At 48.6% G+C, this 16,591-nt stretch overlaps 1 protein-coding gene and 1 long non-coding RNA gene across 3 annotated transcripts in view; one reads left to right on the forward strand and one right to left on the reverse strand.

Annotated features, from left to right (window-relative positions):
- MYOM3 (myomesin 3) overlaps positions 1-6,591 on the forward strand; it is a 49,093-nt gene extending 42,502 nt beyond the window's left edge. Inside the window, exons 31-37 of the mRNA XM_001501292.6 lie at positions 222-260; positions 507-615; positions 1,747-1,910; positions 2,090-2,126; positions 2,318-2,340; positions 4,023-4,078; positions 5,077-6,591. Coding sequence (XP_001501342.3) covers positions 222-260; positions 507-615; positions 1,747-1,910; positions 2,090-2,126; positions 2,318-2,340; positions 4,023-4,078; positions 5,077-5,337 — 689 coding nt within the window. The 3' untranslated portion in view covers positions 5,338-6,591. The remainder of the gene's footprint in view (positions 1-221; positions 261-506; positions 616-1,746; positions 1,911-2,089; positions 2,127-2,317; positions 2,341-4,022; positions 4,079-5,076) is intronic.
- Positions 6,592-6,831: 240 nt separating this feature from the next.
- On the reverse strand, positions 6,832-9,887 carry LOC111772414 (uncharacterized). 2 transcript variants are annotated; one of them, XR_002806259.2, is made up of 3 exons: positions 9,694-9,887; positions 9,273-9,434; positions 6,832-6,918 (listed from the first exon to the last, which is right to left on the reverse strand). It is a non-coding gene; the product is annotated as an uncharacterized lncRNA (long non-coding RNA). The 2 variants fall into 2 exon arrangements; XR_002806260.2 differs by having other exon boundaries at positions 9,540-9,860.
- Positions 9,888-16,591: the final 6,704 nt, after the last annotated feature.

A 16,591-nucleotide genomic window follows, 5' to 3' on the forward strand; every position in this document is an offset into this window, starting at 1 on the left:
TCAGCCCATTTGTCTTCCATCCACGGTGCCCTCCCTGTCCCATCAATCACGGAGTACCCCAGACCCGCTACACCCCCAGGGCATGGGAGTCATCCTACTGAGCTCCCTGTGCCCCGAGGGCTGCTCATGAGCTCCATCAGCCTTTTCCAAGGGTGTCCCCATCCTGGCACATCCGTAGGGCTGCCCTACGTCAGCTGACCAGTCTCTCTGTCTCCCTCCAGTCCTGGATGCCATCCTCACTGAGCTGGGCAGGATCGGTGGTAAGCAAGCCCCACTCTTTGTCCAACCCTGCCCTGATGCCAAATAGCCTCCAGGAGACCTCCCACCAGCCTTGGCTACCAGGGGTGGGTTTAGTTTCCAACCTCAAAGACAGGGGAGAAGTTCCTGCCTCCACACAACACTGCCTTCCCCCACGGCACCCCCAGAGCAGGGGTGAGCTGGCTGGCCCCAAAATGTGCTGTGCAAAGGGCCTTGGGACAGACCTACTCTCATCCTCTGCTGCCTAGCCCTCTCTGCGACCCCACTAAAAATCCAGGGGACCGAGGAGGGGATCCGGATCTTCAGCAAGGTCAAGTACTACAACGTGGAGTACATGAAGACTGCCTGGTTCCACAAGTAGGTCGGCCTGACCCCAGGGCCCTCGCCAGGCTGGAGGGAGCTCAGCACCTGCCCCAGAGCCCAGTCCCAAGGGGTTGGCAGAGACAGGGTCTCCCCCAGTCCTGCTGTCCACAGAGGGAGTCGAGGATAGGGGTTCCCCAGGGGAGGTGGGAACCCTGGTGGTAGGACCATTTTTCCAGAATATTCATGGCCACAGAAGGATGTTAGAGCAGCATCTGGGAATTGGGGGAGGGAAGGATGTAGGAACGAGGGACAACCAGATGGTCAGGTGGGTCATGGTGCCCTTGTGGGTCTTTGCAGCTTTTGCAAACTCAGGCAGCCAGGCTGAGGGGAGAGGTGCACACAGAGGGACCTGTGGGGCTGACAGCTAACTGAGGGCCAGGGCTTGAAGGCAGGATAGATGAGGTATTAGAGACTCAGCCGGGAACGAAGTGACCCCAGATAGTTTGAGAGCAGAGTTTTCCCAGTGCTTCTTCTCATTGGCACGCCTCAGCCTTGTGGAGCAGACGTTGCCACACCTATTCTGTGGAAAAGGCTAAACTGACTTGGTCAAGTTTGTCATATGAGCGAGAGCCAAGGCCAAGCTGAATTCCAGGACAATGAGCTCCTTCTCTAGCCAGAGGTTCTGAGCCCTGTGACTAAGCCCAGAGGTGTCATTTCTGCAGCACAATACTGGGGACAGGGGCTGGTGTCTCCAGGAATGAAATTTAAGTAAAGAAGGGAAGGAGTTTATACGGTTTCTAAGGGCTAGAGGAGAGTGATTGTGGGAAGAAACCCTGGGAGGGTTTAAGATAAGGAGCATGAAGAGGTGAGGAAGAGTGGAGGAGGTGGTGGTCACTGGCCCTCGAGCACGTCAGAGGCTCAGTCTGCAGGACACATCACAAACACAGGCTCAGCACTGGCACATAGTGGACGACGTGCCACAACTTTTGAGGAATGGATGATTGAATGATGAATGATGGATGGATGAGTGGATAGATGTTTATGGAATGTCTCATGGACGGTCACCACCTTCAGCCCACGAATCTGGAAACAAATCCCAGGGGAGGAGTTCGGGTCGTGGGGTGTGTGTAGACCGCAGATAGCCAGGCTGAGCCGTGTTCACCGTTTCTTTGCCCTCACATTCAGAGAGAAACGCCTGGAGAGTGGTGACCGGGTGAGGGCTGGCACCACCCTGGATGAGATCTGGCTCCACATCCTGGACCCCAAAGATTCAGACAAGGGCAAATACACTCTGGAGATAGCTGCCGGGAAGGAAGTCCGGCAGCTTTTTACTGACCTCTCGGGGCAAGGTGAGCCGCCCACCTGCCGGTCCGCAGTGAAACCTGCTAGAAAACCCCATGGTCTTTTGGGAGGACTCCCATCTCCCCACCCAGTCCTGGCATTGGCCCAAGAAAATGCTGGAATGGGAGGCAAGCATGGAGGAACAGCCAGTGCTAAGCCCCTCTGTTCCCACTTTCTCTCCTCGCAGCTTTTGAAGACGCCATGGCTGAGCACCAGAGACTGAAGTGAGTTCCCTCTGCGTTTCTCAGTGTGAATCAGTGGCCCCTCTGGGGTGTGGCATGAGCTGTGCACAGGACCCCTTCCTGGGAGCCCTGGCCAGCTCCACCATTCCCTTGTCACCCCCTTGCCCCCACCAGGGCAGGACTGTCCTTTAACAAATGGAACCCTGAGCCTTTTCCTTGTTTCTGTTTTTCAGAGCCTTGGCCATCATCGAGAAGAGTGAGTCCACCGATATTTCTGTGTTTTCGTTTCTGAGTTTCAGGTGGCTTCCCAGGAGCTCCCACCTCCTGGCAGGCTGCTGAAGTCCCAGCTCCCTTTGGGGTGTCTGTGGCTCTGGGCTGTCACGGAGCTGCCAGAGCAGTGGCAGCACAAGGACAGACAGACAAGGAGTCTGAGGATACCTGAGACCACGGATGGGAGCCGGAAGGCCGGGGACAGACAGTAATGAGGCCAGCCTTTCCCAGTGAGGTGTGGGGAGGGGACGACTTTAAAGCTGAAGCTGGTTCTGGCTGTCAGGGCTCTGGAGCTCCATCTAATCTATGGCACAGCCCCAAATCCAGAGAGAGGCTTGACCTCTGAGTAGCCGGGGCGCCACCCCTGAGTCCACACGCTCGATCTGCATCAGGTGTCCCCCGGCTGGTTCTAAACGGCCCCGTTCTAGGATCTGGCTTTCTGGTCTCACTGACCCGGCAGGTCAGAAGTGGGAATTTCCACGGGGGGAAGAATTCTCGCAGCGGAGCAAAGCAGCCCCTGACAACCTGACAGCAAGGAGGGAAACTGAACGCCTGTGAGAAACAGAGGAGAGATAAAACGCCGCTAGCCCGGGGCCGTTTGTGGGAGGGCATAATTCCCCCTACATGGCATCGCTGTTCTTGAGTGTCCACATCTGGCAGGAGGCGCAGACTTTGGCCTTCATAACTGTAATCTGGAAGGGGGCAGAGGGGGTGTAAGTGGCCCTGCATGAGAAGCCCTTGCAGGGGGGCCCCCTTGGGAGGAGGAGCGCGGCCCAGGACCGGCCTCAGCCCGTGCCCTGCGGAGGAGCCCCGCCTCACGGGGGCTCACACCACCCGTCTAATCACATCCCCAGCTAACGCCCCCTCCCGTCCTGGGATGCTATGTCCCTGGAGAGGATGCCCCTTCCAGGACCCTGACAGAGGGAAGCTGAATTCACCATGTATGGTTGCTGGGGCTTGTGGAATGAAGAGTCAAGGGGAGTGAATCATTTCGCCCGCTGTGAAGGGCCTGTGAACACTGCTGTCCGCGGCAGCCTCCATCTCTGGGGTTACCGCCTCCGAATCCAGGGTCCTGCTCTCCTTACGTCCACTGGACACACACAAGCTACTTTGAGCTCTTTGCACTTCCCAGATCCATGGTCCAAGGTCCGTGCTGCCCGCTCCTGTTCCCGCAGCCTCGACTGAAGCATAGGGAATGTACTGGCTTTCTGCTTAGGGATTTACAACCACATTCTCTTCCTGCCCACCCACAATGGCCACCAGGTCCCTTGACCAGAGTCAGTGTCCCAAAAGCTCCATCCCACTTTCCCTGCCCCCCCTCCTCGTTCACTCCCTTGGCTGGTTCATCACACCTGCCGTGTGCATTTTGCCCACTTAAGGCTCAGAGCAGTCTTACTCACCTTCTTTTCCAGTTCCCTCACTGTCCCCGCCACGTACCACCAATCATGACGATGACCTCAAGTCAATGAGAGAAACACATGGTGTCCCCTATCTTCTATTTATGACGTCAAGGAAATATAATACAAATTTAAAGATTTCCACCCAAAATGATGAAATAGAAAAAAAGAAGCATTGCTTAAAAATAAACCTCAGCTCTGTGGAAACCTGCTTCTGGGAAGCAACCTGCAGGAAAACATCATCACTTGGGGTCTCGTTTTTCCCTTCCAGATCGCGCCAAAGTGGTGAGGGGCCTGCCAGACGTGGCCACAATCATGGAAGATAAGGTACTGACTGTCCCCAGCCCCCGGCAGACGGTCCCACACTGTGTTCTGTCTGTAGCATATCCATCAAAGATCATGGATTGTAGCACCGTGGATTCCAGGGCCAGAGGGGCTGGATCCGCCAGAATCTGGCCAAGTGACCACACCTGACTGATTGCGAACAGTGTAGTATAAAGGACAGACATGGAGCCCGGTGTCAGGCCGATGGGCTTCCTGCCCCAGCTCTACCCCACCTCTCGAGGGCACCCGGGGCATCATGACTTCTGTCTGTGAACTTCAGTTTCCACAGGAGTTGAACTAGACGATCCCTAAACGCTCTTCCAGAGCTGAAATTACGCAAGTCTAGTGTTCCAGAAAATGATAGCCAACATCTTTATGGTGCTTACTTTGTGCCAGGCTTTATTCCCTGTGTGTACATCTTTTAGCTTGTTTAACCATCAGGGCAACCACATGAAATGGGGTGTTATCACTAGTCACACTTTATAGCTGAGGAAACTGAGGCCCAGAGAGGTTAAGGGACTTACCTACGGTCACACAGCTTGAAGGGGCGAGCTGAGGTTCACACTCAGACTCTGAGTGCTTGACTGTTGCACCATAGTGCTCTGCGTTAGAGCTTATTCAAGAATTTTCAAAGTCAATTCATAAATCTTTATATGAAAGCAATTTAGCTTTATTTGCATGGTAAAGTCATCATGACTTACATATGACAAAAAGCAATGAAGCAAAGTTCAGGCCATTCTGTGGCAGATAATTGCTAGAGTCATAATGGTCTGAGATTCTAACTAGTAAGAATTCCCATAGAAAAGTTGAGGATGCAGGATGTGGGGTTAAAATAAAATGTCTCTCCCTTTATGTCATCCCTTTATGGGTTACAATAAAACACGTGTGATGAGCACATCACCAGGAGCAGTTTGTCCTGGGAGCTGTCTGGGGGAGTGAAGGTGAAGGCCAAGGCTTCTTACAAGGAGGTGAGGCTGAGGGTTCCCTTCTTGTCCTTTCAGACTCTGTGCCTGACCTGCGTCATCTCAGGAGACCCCACCCCTGAAATCTCTTGGCTGAAGAATGACAAGCCTGTCACCTTCCTTGACCGCTACCACATGGAGGTGAGGGGCTCAGAGGTCACCATCACCATCGAGAAGGTCAACAGTGAGGACAGCGGACGCTATGGCGTCTTCGTCAAGAACAAGTATGGCTCCGAGACGGGCCAGGTCACCATCAGCGTGTTCAAGCACGGGGAGGAGCCCAAGGAGCTGCAGATGTGACGGGCATGTTCAGGCACAGCCTGGGGTCTAGTCTGCATGGACCAGTAGGGTCAACCAGTGGGTCGCAGCCTGGTATAGGCCACCAGGGTACAACAGGGGGGACGGGGACAGGGTGGAACCTGGGGATATGGGAGTAGGGGTGGAGTGGACACACCAAAGTAGAGAAGTAAAGACCTTGTTGGGGTCCCGAGAGACCTCTGGGATAGCAAGATCAGCACTGGACTTGGAATGGAGGACCTACGTGCCAGACTTGGTTTCACCTTTAAACCCTCCATGAACCTTGCCTTTCTCATCTATCACATGAGAATTCCTTCTCCTAGGAATCGTTTATGAAAATCCTTTATAAACCATATACCAGTGGTTCTCAATAGGAAGCAATTTTGTCCCCCAGGGGACATTTGGCAATGTCCAAATTTTGGGTTGTCACAACTGGGGGTGTCTACTGGCATCTGGTATATAGAGGCCAGGGATGCTGCTAAACACCACAGCTCCCCACCGCATAGAATTATCTGACCCCAGATGTCAGTAGTGCCGAGGTTGATGCCATAAACTGATATATCACAATATGTCTTTTTTAGGATACTTATTTTCGGTTCACTTAAGTTCAGCAAACATTCATTTGAAGTCTAGCATGTGCCAGGCTGAGGATGGCATTGGGAGCACAAAGATAAATAATATGCAGGCCCTGCCCCCAAGGAGGCCTCAGCCCAGTAGGAGAGACAGACCTGGGTGCAAATGATCCACGACAAGGCAGATGATAGGATAACAAGGCAGGTCCACATGGAGTGCCAGTAGAAGTGTCAGAGAAGGGAGGTAGATGTTTGTCCCAACTGGGGAAGGTGGGCTTTAAAACGCCTTCAAGGAACTAGCATAATTGGTGTCAGACCCTGAAAAATGAGTCCGATTTGGCGATGGTAACGGGAGGAGGAGATTTCAGGAGCAGGGTATGGTGAGGGGTGAGGAGGTGGGGTGAGGCTGCCAGGGCGGCCTTGGACGCCAGGCTGGAGAATTGGATGACCTTCAGAACCTCTTCCAGCTCGGGGCCTCTGCCTGGCGTGACCGACCCTGGTTGACCTTGCTTGATGGATCTCCATACAGAGCTGGGCATTTCACTGCCCTCCAATTTCCTTCTGTTTTAAAATAAGATGTGGAGGAGGTGGGGTTTATAAAGTTATAGATGTTTGTTGTAAAATTTTAGAAAACTCTGAAAATTCTAAAGGAGAAAATAAATACTCCCAACACGGGAAGATAGTACCCGTGTCTGATTTCTGACATGACTTCTGAACTTAAGGATAAAATGAGTCACTCCTACATCCACCGCCTACACAGGCAGCAAGGCACCCTGGGTAACTTACATCCCCAGCCGCTCGTGTTGCAGGCCACATGGTGTAGTCGGGCCAGGTGTGCAGTGAGGGCATGGGGGCCGGGGGACCTGACCGTGCCCTGACCGAGAGTGAGTATGGGGAATTGTGCAGGTGTTGGAGGCAAACACACCTGGGTTTGAAGCCACACACTCGCTGTGTGATTGCGAGCGATTCTTGTCCTTGCTCTGGGCCTCACTTTCCCATCTGTAAAAGAAGGCTGAAAGATTGTGTTTGAGGGCCATTCCAGCTGACATTGAGATTTTTATTACCTCTCAGAATTTGATTCTCCTTTGCTTTGCTTTTCTCCTGATGATGTGGTAAAGAGAAAGGCTAGACCCCAGCCTACCCTCCCACTCTCATACTTGGAATCTCAGACGAGAGAGTTGGCTTCTCTCATACGTCAATGAAAAACATCACCAATTTCAAAGAAGTCAGAAAGTGCGGTATCCGTGCACTTTCTCCTTAAAACCAGAACAGCCTCAAGCATGCTTATGTGTGCCCTTCGTGTTCACACAAGGCAGTTTCCCTTCTCCTTCACCTGATTATCACCACAACACAGGGAGGTAGGCAGAGGACGTGATGATGGCAATAAATCACGTGGGCACTACATTTAAAAGGTTATGAAGCATCAAATGGGACAGTATCATTGGCCCCATTTTTACAGATATGCAGTTGAGAACCCGAGGGTAATTGGTAGAGTCAAGACAGGACCAAGAGTCCCCAGGTCCTGGCTCAGAGGATGCTCTGCTCTGCCACACTGCCCCTGAGCACGGGGCACGGGAGCTCGGAGCCCAGAGGTGAACCACGCCTAAGTTCTCAGTAACCACTTGAGAATTGCCAAAGTAATGAGCGAGCAAATCAGCGAGTGGTTGGGCTAATGGAGGTGGCTTCTTGGCCCCATTGTCCAGAGGGTAAAATTTTCTCCACGGGAAGAGTGGGAGGGGAGTGATAACACAGCAATTTGTCGTGAACTCTTCCCTGAGAAGCATCCATCCGTCTCATTGGCCCTGATGGAGCATGGCCTGGGCGCCCCCTGTTGGTGGGGAGTGGGTTTGCACTCTAAGAAGCGGCTCAGAAGCAGTGCATTATGGGGCTAAAGATGCTGCAACTCCGTGATTTGGTGACTTGTAGTCAGCTGCGGAGCCGAAGGTCGTTCCTGCTCTGCTGCATATGGACAGTTTCTCTTTGGCCAGTCTCCCCAGATAGAGTCCCCAGGGCAGCATCCTCGAGCAGCCTTCCTTGAAGACCCTTGTTTGCTCTGCTGTCTTTTCCCTGCTCCCACCTCCCAGACGCCCCGTCTCGGCTGGTTTCTCGATTAGGGTCCTACCTAGGAGGACTGTGGACAGGGCCGATCCCAGGAATGGGGCAGTGGGGATGGACGTCCCTGAGAACTTCCATTGTTCTCTCTCTCTCAGCTCTTCCCACTTAATCCCAATGAAACCTCAAGTAGCCCACAGGTGAGAGAAAGTGGGGGGAACCTTGCTAAAGGATGTTGTGATATAATAAAAAATAAATATTTGGTCTTTCTCCCTGGTTTCTGACACACACCTCCTAAAACCCTCGGAACCTCCAGAGGGATAAGTGTCTTTTGTATGCTAATAAGATGACTGGTGACTGGGGGCTCTCAGATGGGTCCGGATGGGTGCTGGTCACCAGAAAGACCAAAACCTGATTAAAGAGTTGGAACTTTCTGTCCAGCTCCTGACCTCTGGGGAGGGGAGGGAGCTGGAGATTGAGTTAATCACCAATGGTCAATGATTTAATCAATCATGCCTAAGTGATGAAACCTCCATTAAAAACCCCTAAACAACGGAATTGGAAGGCTTCCGGGTCTGTGGACACATCGAGGCGCTGGGAGGGTGGTGCACTGAGAAGGCATGGAAGCTCCATACTTGCCCACATTCCTTGCCCTTATGTATGTCTTCACTTGGCTGTTCATTTGCATCTTTTATAATATTCTTTATAATAAACCAGTAAACGTAAGGAAGATGTTTCTCTGAGTTTTGTGAGCCATTCTAGCAAATTATCGAATCTGAGGAGAGAGTATGGGAACCCTCCATTTATAGCCAGTTGGTCAGAAGTATAGGTGGTAACCTGGGGCTTGAGACTGGTCTTGTAAGCAAGGGCAGTCTTGTGGGACTGAGCCCTTAAACCCGTGGAATCTGACACTTAATTCTAGGTAATTAGTGTCGCAATTGAATTGAACCATAGGACACCTAGTCAGCATCTGGAGATTTGGAGAACTGGTTATTGGTGTGGAAAAAACCCACACATTTGGTGTCAGAAGCGATGCGAGCCAAAACAGCTGAGTTAGGACTCAACCACCTCCCCATGGGGTCTTTTCCATGTTCATCTATTCCATATTTCCTTAGCCCAGGGTAGGTGGCAATGGCGTGCCATCATCCAATGAAGCCAGGCTCACCAGCCTGACCCCTTCACACTCTGCAGTCTGAACCACTGGCCTTGACCTTACTCTCCCCTTCCCGACCTGTTCCCAGTGGCCTCCACCCCTGACCCTGGCCTGGGCTACTCCCAGCATCATGCCTACTGGACCCTCTGGTTCTTCCTTACCTACAATTCCCACTTGCTCTTTGTGGTATTCTTCTACTGGCTCGTCCTGAGGAAGATCTCAGTTGGTCTAGCATGATCCCTGTATCCTGCGTGGGGGTACCAGGAACTCTGTCTCTCTTATCTGGTGGAGCCCATCAGCAAACACAGGACCCTGGGGACCCTCTGCAGGGTGTGCAGGTTGAAGAAAGAACAGCCAGTCAGTGGGTTCCCCCTTTGTCACACCACCTACCACCCCTCCCCCACTGCATCCTGCCACCTTTCACATACCAACCCTGGGTGCAATCCTTGGCCTACGGCATTGAGAGCAGTAAACAGGAAGGGCATAGGGAGCAGGCCCTCTGATGGGAATGATTGGCCTGTGTAATAATTAACCTCTACCCACTCAGCCTCAGCCACCGCACTAGTCAGATGCTTTCAATACCTTAAAATGCTCGAATCGCTTCAAGCAACTTGGGTGACATTTTCATGCCAAAAATAGTTTCTCCCCACTCCCCAGATGTCTCTAGCTAGAGGAAGCCAGATATTTTATTTTTGGCATTTGAGAAAAGTATAAGTCCTAAGGCCGGAGGAGTTTCAGCAAAGGAGCGCCCAGGGTTGACAGCAAAAACAAATTGCACAGCCGGCGAGAAACGTGCCCCTCCTCTCCCGGGCCTGGGCTGATTTTTCTATCATCGCTTCCTGTGCTAGCAGATCTAAAGAAAGAGAAACACACGAAAGCCTTTTCATTCCAATTATAGAAATGTTCATGGTGAAATGAGTCTTTGGGTTTGCTTTAAAATACTTTAGTTTAAAAAAAAAGTGGGAGGGAGGAAGGAAGACAAATGAAAAAGTTAGCAAAATATTGATGATGCTTGAAGCCGGGTGATGGCTACACGGGAGTTCATACCATCATTCTCTCTACTTTCATATGTGTTTGGAATTTTTTCATAATAAGAAATTTTAAAGACCCCACAGGAAACAAATCCTCGGCTGTCTTTTCATCTGGAGTCATATTAGGTATTTATCCAGCAATTAGTCAAGGATATTAGATACAAGCAAGGGAGCACAGAGTTCTTCTCTTGCAGGCAATTTATACAGCCTGTTATTTTTCAATCGCACTAATTAAAATTAATGGTCACACAGATGCACTACAAGAAATAATTATCAAGTGATGGCTGTAGTTAAAAAAAATTACACATGCAAATGATTCGTCGACTCTGCATTTGTTCAACACAACCTTTATTGAGCGTGCTATGGGGCAGGAACAGACAAAATTAAAGGCTGGTGCTATAATCTGAGATCCGGCTTTGCTGTACTCAATGTGTACTTTAACCAAGTTATTTAACCTTGGTGCGTTGCGTCTTTAGAAGGAGGATGACTGTAAGAATTAACTGAGGGGACGTTTGCCACAGTGTCTGATAGGAGAGAAACAAATGACGGATTTCCCCACTTGCTCATTCCATGCGGGGAGGGGAGAGTCACCGTCTACTGGGGAACATAGCCGGGTTAATCCAGCTCCCACAGAATTCAACCATTCTGCACATTTTTGGATGATGACGGTACAGACGCTTCCAGAGACTGGAGCCCACAACCTCACAAGGGATTTTTTAAATAGCATTTGTTGTATTTTTTCAATGAGAGAAATTACAATGCTTAGTGTAGAAAAATTGGATGAGACAGAAAAGAACCAAGAGGAAAAGTAAAAATATCCGTAAGCCCACCAACCAGAAATAAGCACAGTGGAAGACACTGTTTCTTAACTAACCTAAGAGATATTCCCACCCCTTTCCCGTTGCTGCCTCCACTCTAGAGATGGGAAAGATACTCACTTTCCCAGGCTTTCTTGTAGGCAGGGCAGCCACAGGACACGTTTCTTGTCAGAGACCTAAGCAGAAATCTGCTGGGGCACCATGGTAGACTCTTGATGTTTCTGATAAAAGGGGCAGACACTGCAGGCACCATGCTACTCCATTTCCTCCCTCCTGTCTCAAATGTGGACATGATGCCTGGAGCTGCAGCAGCCATCTTGTGACCATAAAGAAAAGAGAATCACAGAGATGCCAGCCCTGACATCACCAAGCTGCTGACGCCAGGCCCTAATACTCTCAGAAAACTTACGAGTGAAAAACAAACTCCTATATGTTTAAGGCACCCTAAGTCAAGTTTTCAGTTTCTTGGAGCTGAAAGCATTCTCAACTCACAAACCACTTTTTAACATTTTTTTGGTGTATTTCCTGCCAGCCTTAACAGAGTTGGGAAATCGGACATGTAATTTTACACTCTTGGTTTTTCACATGCCATTGAATCATAAGATTTTCTCACATCACCAAAAAGCATTCCAAACCCCCATATTCGTGTTTCTCTATCATGTAATTACATATCATTTCCGTGTTGCTAGAAATGGTTTCCAATTTTTTCACTATTGTAAATGAAACTGGGATGGACATCCTTGTATGTAAATCTTTACTCGCATCTCTGGAAAATTCTCGGGATAGATTCTAGAAGGGTCAAAGGGCATGAATTACTAGACCGAAAACAGACTAGCTACATAGCAAAAATGGAAGTCAGCAATGAGTGATGGTACCCTGGGCCTTCCCCTCAGGGACACAGGTCAGAAATTAGTTGATCGGCCAACACACATTTATTGAGTAGCTATTTCACTCCAGGCGCTATGCTAGGCATTGTCGATACAATGAAGACCAGAACAGACATGGGCTCCCACATGGGAAACGCCGTTTATCAGATGGCTACCCAGAGAATGGCGGCTGGGTTTTATTGGACTATACCCAACGGATGAAAGGGCAAGCTCACTGTAAAGTTAAAAATAAAAGCCGAGAAAAATACTTGTGATCTGTATGGAAAATATGAGGTTAATATACTTAATATAGAATTACAATCCAGTCATAGCATGAGCGGTATGCCGTCATCAAAAATGATGCTGCAAAAAAATATTTAGCGGCATGGAAAGATGTTCAGGATGGGTTTTAAAAATCAAAAGGCAGATTTCAAACAGAATATAGACTGTGATCTTATTTTATTAAAATAAAAATTGTGTGTATGTTAGTAAGCTGGAAGAATAAATATCGAAATGTTAACAGTGAATTCTCTGTGTGGTAGGATCCCAACTGATGTTTGCTTCCTTATCAATATTTTCAAAATCTCTATAATAAAATTGCGTTATATTTTAAACAGGAACAAGACTTGTTTAAAAGAAACAAGACTGTTGAATGTTCTAAAAGCTACCACACATATCTGCCCCATTTCTGCCAAACTTCCCTCTCCTTATTCTCTGTGTTCCTGGTTCCAAAACCCTATTTTGCTTTCATAAACCTTTTGTCAATGGTCCCTGGCACCCTCGCTTCATGATCTTTTGAGATCTAGTGACTTTTTAAAATTTCAGATATTGTATTTTATAGTTTTGGAATTTCCATTTGGTTCTTTTTTATAGTTTCCACTCCTCTATCAAAATTTTCTATCTTCTCCTTCATTACAAACTTATTTTCCTTTTCAGCAAAAAGCATTGCTATAATCCTTGCTTTAAAATTATGTGGTCATCCCAGGGTCAGTCTCTGTGGAGTCTCTTTTCTCTTAAAAATGGATCACATTTTCCTTCTCTTCATGTGTCAAATAATTTGGGACTGCATCGTGAAAGTTATGTTCTGGAGACTCTGGATTCTGCTATATTCCTCTAAAAAGCACTGATTCTTGTTGGTTTGTCAGGTAATTAACTTGGTCGGACTCAAAACACAACTTCATCTTTGCGCCAGCAGCTCAAACATCAGTTCATTTCTTTCGTCCTTGGCGGACCTGCTTGTAGTCTGTGCCCTATGTGTGTGACCTGGAGGCCAGCCAGGGATTTAGACAGAGTTTGTAAAGAACCTGTGGCTCCTCTTCTCTCTGACTCTCGCCTTCCCGGGATTTCCCCCTCACTTTCCAGTGGCTGTGGTTGCCCTCGACTCTGCCCTCTGGGTTTTCAGGCCACAAATACTGCAAGTTTTCTATTGGAGGGTTAGACACTCTCAAATGCTCCTGACTGCCATGGGCTGAAAGCTACGAAAAAACGAGAAACCCATCTGGTGCCATTCTCGTCTTCAAAGGGTTGACTCCCCTCCAAAATCTGCCTGCTTTTTTCATTCTCCAGTGCTTTGGGTAAATTTTGTGTGTGTGTGTGCAGAGGTTAATAGCTACCGTCTGCAGGAGGATCAGCCTAGTTGGAGCTTACCCAGGCTCGCCATAAATGGAACTCCTCATTGTGACTTACTCTCTTGGCTTCAATCTTCGGTAGCCCCTTGTAGGTGAGGAGTTTGCAGGACCAAGAAGGCACGCCACTCAGAGCAGCCGTTCCTTCTGGGAAATGCCCTGGGGCTTTCTGGCATCTGCTTTCTGACCTGTCACGCGGTTTTTAGATAGGGCTTGGGCACCCTTTGCCTTGGCACTCCAGAAACTGCTTAGCAGGTTTGACTCACACACAACTGAACAGTCAGAACTCAAGGTACATCCCTTAGAATCATCTCAGTGGTTGCAAATCATTGGGATAGGAGGATGAGTTTATTTTCAAAAGCTCTTTAAAAAAGCACTTGGAGAAGGCCCGGCCTGGGGGAGCAGCGGTTAAGTGAGCACGTTCCACTTCGGTGGCCTGGGGTTCGCTGGTTCGGATCCCAGGTGCGGACCTATGCACTGCTTGGCAAGCCATGCTGTGGTAGGCGTCCCACATAGAAAGTAGAGGAAGATGGGCATGGATGTTAGCTCAGGGCCAGTCTTCCTTAGCAAAAAGAGGAGGATTGGCAGCAGATGTTAGCTAAGGGCTAATCTTCCTAAAAAAAAAAAACACTTGGAGGAAAACAGTATTGGCCTTAGACCCAGGCAAGAGGGACTTCTTCTCTGGGTTCCATGCTTTAGTGGGCATAATGACCCTTTGCTGGCTGCACCCCTCTCCGTGGGCCAAGGAGTCCTTGGAGCCAGGGGAACATGGCCACATGAGCCTGTGAAACCTTCCTTTTCTAAATTATGCACCCAGTGCCCAGAACAGAGAATTCCCCCACCAAATGACCTCAAACTCAATTCCAGGACCTACATGGACCTCTTTCCCAGATGTGGAAGGCAGAATAATGGAAGGCCAAAGATATCCATTTAAAATAAATTTTAATAGTTGGGCAACAAAGACGTGGTCCAAATGTAAAGAAACAGATCAATATTCAGAATGAACAGGAAGCTAGAATGGATTAGGAATGTGGTGAAGATGGCATATGTCTCTTCTTGAGAAGAGTCTAGTGGTTAAGCACTTGGATACAGGAGCCTGGCCGCCCTGATGGAATCCAGCACCACCACTTAACCTCTTTGTGGTTCTGTTTCCTCATCCATAGGATGAGGATGCTGTTGTACCTTCCTCTTTGGGTAGCTGTAAGGATTAAATTAATTTTTACGTGTAAAGAACTTAGTTATGAGCTCAGCATGTGCTAATTACTCAAAAAGAGTTTAGCAATTTTTATTCGCCACTCCCAACAAGAAAATAGAAGCTCGGGAATGCCAGGGGGAGAAATGGTATGGGATAGATATAATTCAAAACTAAAACATCCTGATTTTAAACAATTGGTGGTGTTTACAAAGAAGAATCCATTTGAAATTGACTCTGGGGACACTCTCCTTTGAGCAACACTGAACTGGTAGAGAAGGAAATGCCATCCTAGGACGCGACTTGGCTCTCCTTGCGAGATGATAATATGGAAACTGTTTATCGGCGGTCAAAAGATAACTGGAAAGCTGATGGGAGAGGAAAGAGGTTTATGAAGCTAACAGGCATATAAAATATCAAAATTAGAACAGGAAGAGAGGAAAAGGAAGTTGTATAACCCACAGCAGGAAGTCAATAGAAATGTCTAAAATCGATACATTGAGAAATAACCACACAAACTATCTTTAGAGGTGTATCGACCACTACAAGAACTAAAATTGGAACCATTTAAAGCGGTAGGCTCCAGATTGCTTTTTGAGGATGGGAAGGCAACTAACAGCACTTAGTTTATTTAATATGTCTCTAATAACCAAGTCTCTGGTCCCTAAAGCAGCTTCAAGGTCAGGCTGCGTGGGTTCAAACCTCAGCTCATTTATCTTGGCCTAATCACTCAACCTCTCCAGAACTCAGTATTTTCACGTGTCACGTGGGGATAACGAACGTGCCTACCTACCCAGGCAAGCGTGAGCCTCTCCCTTATCAGAGGATTGGTTGGAGCGGGGCCTTGAGGCAATTCAGCTCCCAGCAGAGCCTCTCCCTGTCTAATCCTGAGTCAGAAATTGAAGTGAGTGTTAACATGGCAGATTACAAAAGCATGCCACTCGCCGGCCAAAGAGCCCAGATTCCCTGGCAGTGGTCACTCTCGGCAGCCGTCGGCTGGGGTGGAGCCCAGTGGGCAGAGGGCCTGGCGGCTCGGCAAGATTTGCTCCCTCTGACTTTGGCCAGATGAGCTGGCTTTCCCAACATCCTGTGACATCTTTAGTTGCTTCCCAATTGCTTTTGTACTGATTTCACAGGATACTAAAGATACTTAATAAAGTTGTCTCATTATCCATCTGGTGTTCACCACATGATAATATTCCCACATCATTTGTATTCGAGGAAAGTAAACATAACACTTTGAGTACCAGATGCTATACCAGCAAATCATTTTTATACCAACATATATATTTACATACATGTACGTATATATTTTATATATGCTGCTCAACTGATCTTTACAATTGCCCTTTGGTAGCTGTAAAGCAATTAAGGAGAAGAAGATCGAGGAGCTTAAATGATGAGCCAGAGTCTACACAGCTGGTCAACAGTTGAACCAAGATCCAAAACCCAGCCGCCAACTCTCTCTTTTTTTTTTTTTTTGAGGAAGATTAGCCCTGAGCTAACTACTGCCAGTCCTCCTCTTTTTTGCTGAGGAAGCCTGGCCCTGAGCCAACATCATGCCCATCTTCCTCTACTTTATACGTGGGACGCCTACCACAGCATGGCGTGCCAAGCAGTGCCACGTCTGCACCCAGGATCCGAACCAGCGAACCCCAGGCCGCCGAGAAGTGGAACATGTGAACTTAACTGCTGTACCACCAGGCCGGCCCCCAACTCTCTCTTTTGACACTATACCATGATGCCTATGTAACGCCTTTCACATTCTTCAATATTTCCCCTGAAAATTTGACACATTAATCATTAAGTTCAAAAAGCTAGCTGGTCCCGGACGATACAGCAACCACTAGCCACATGTGGCTGTTAAACACTTGAAATGGGGCTGGTCCAAACTGAGATGTGCTGAAGTATAAAGTAAACACCAATTTCTAAGACTTAGTACAATGAG

This window comes from Equus caballus, chromosome 2 (assembly GCF_041296265.1).
Source record: "Equus caballus isolate H_3958 breed thoroughbred chromosome 2, TB-T2T, whole genome shotgun sequence".
Taxonomy (NCBI): Eukaryota; Metazoa; Chordata; class Mammalia; order Perissodactyla; family Equidae; genus Equus; species Equus caballus.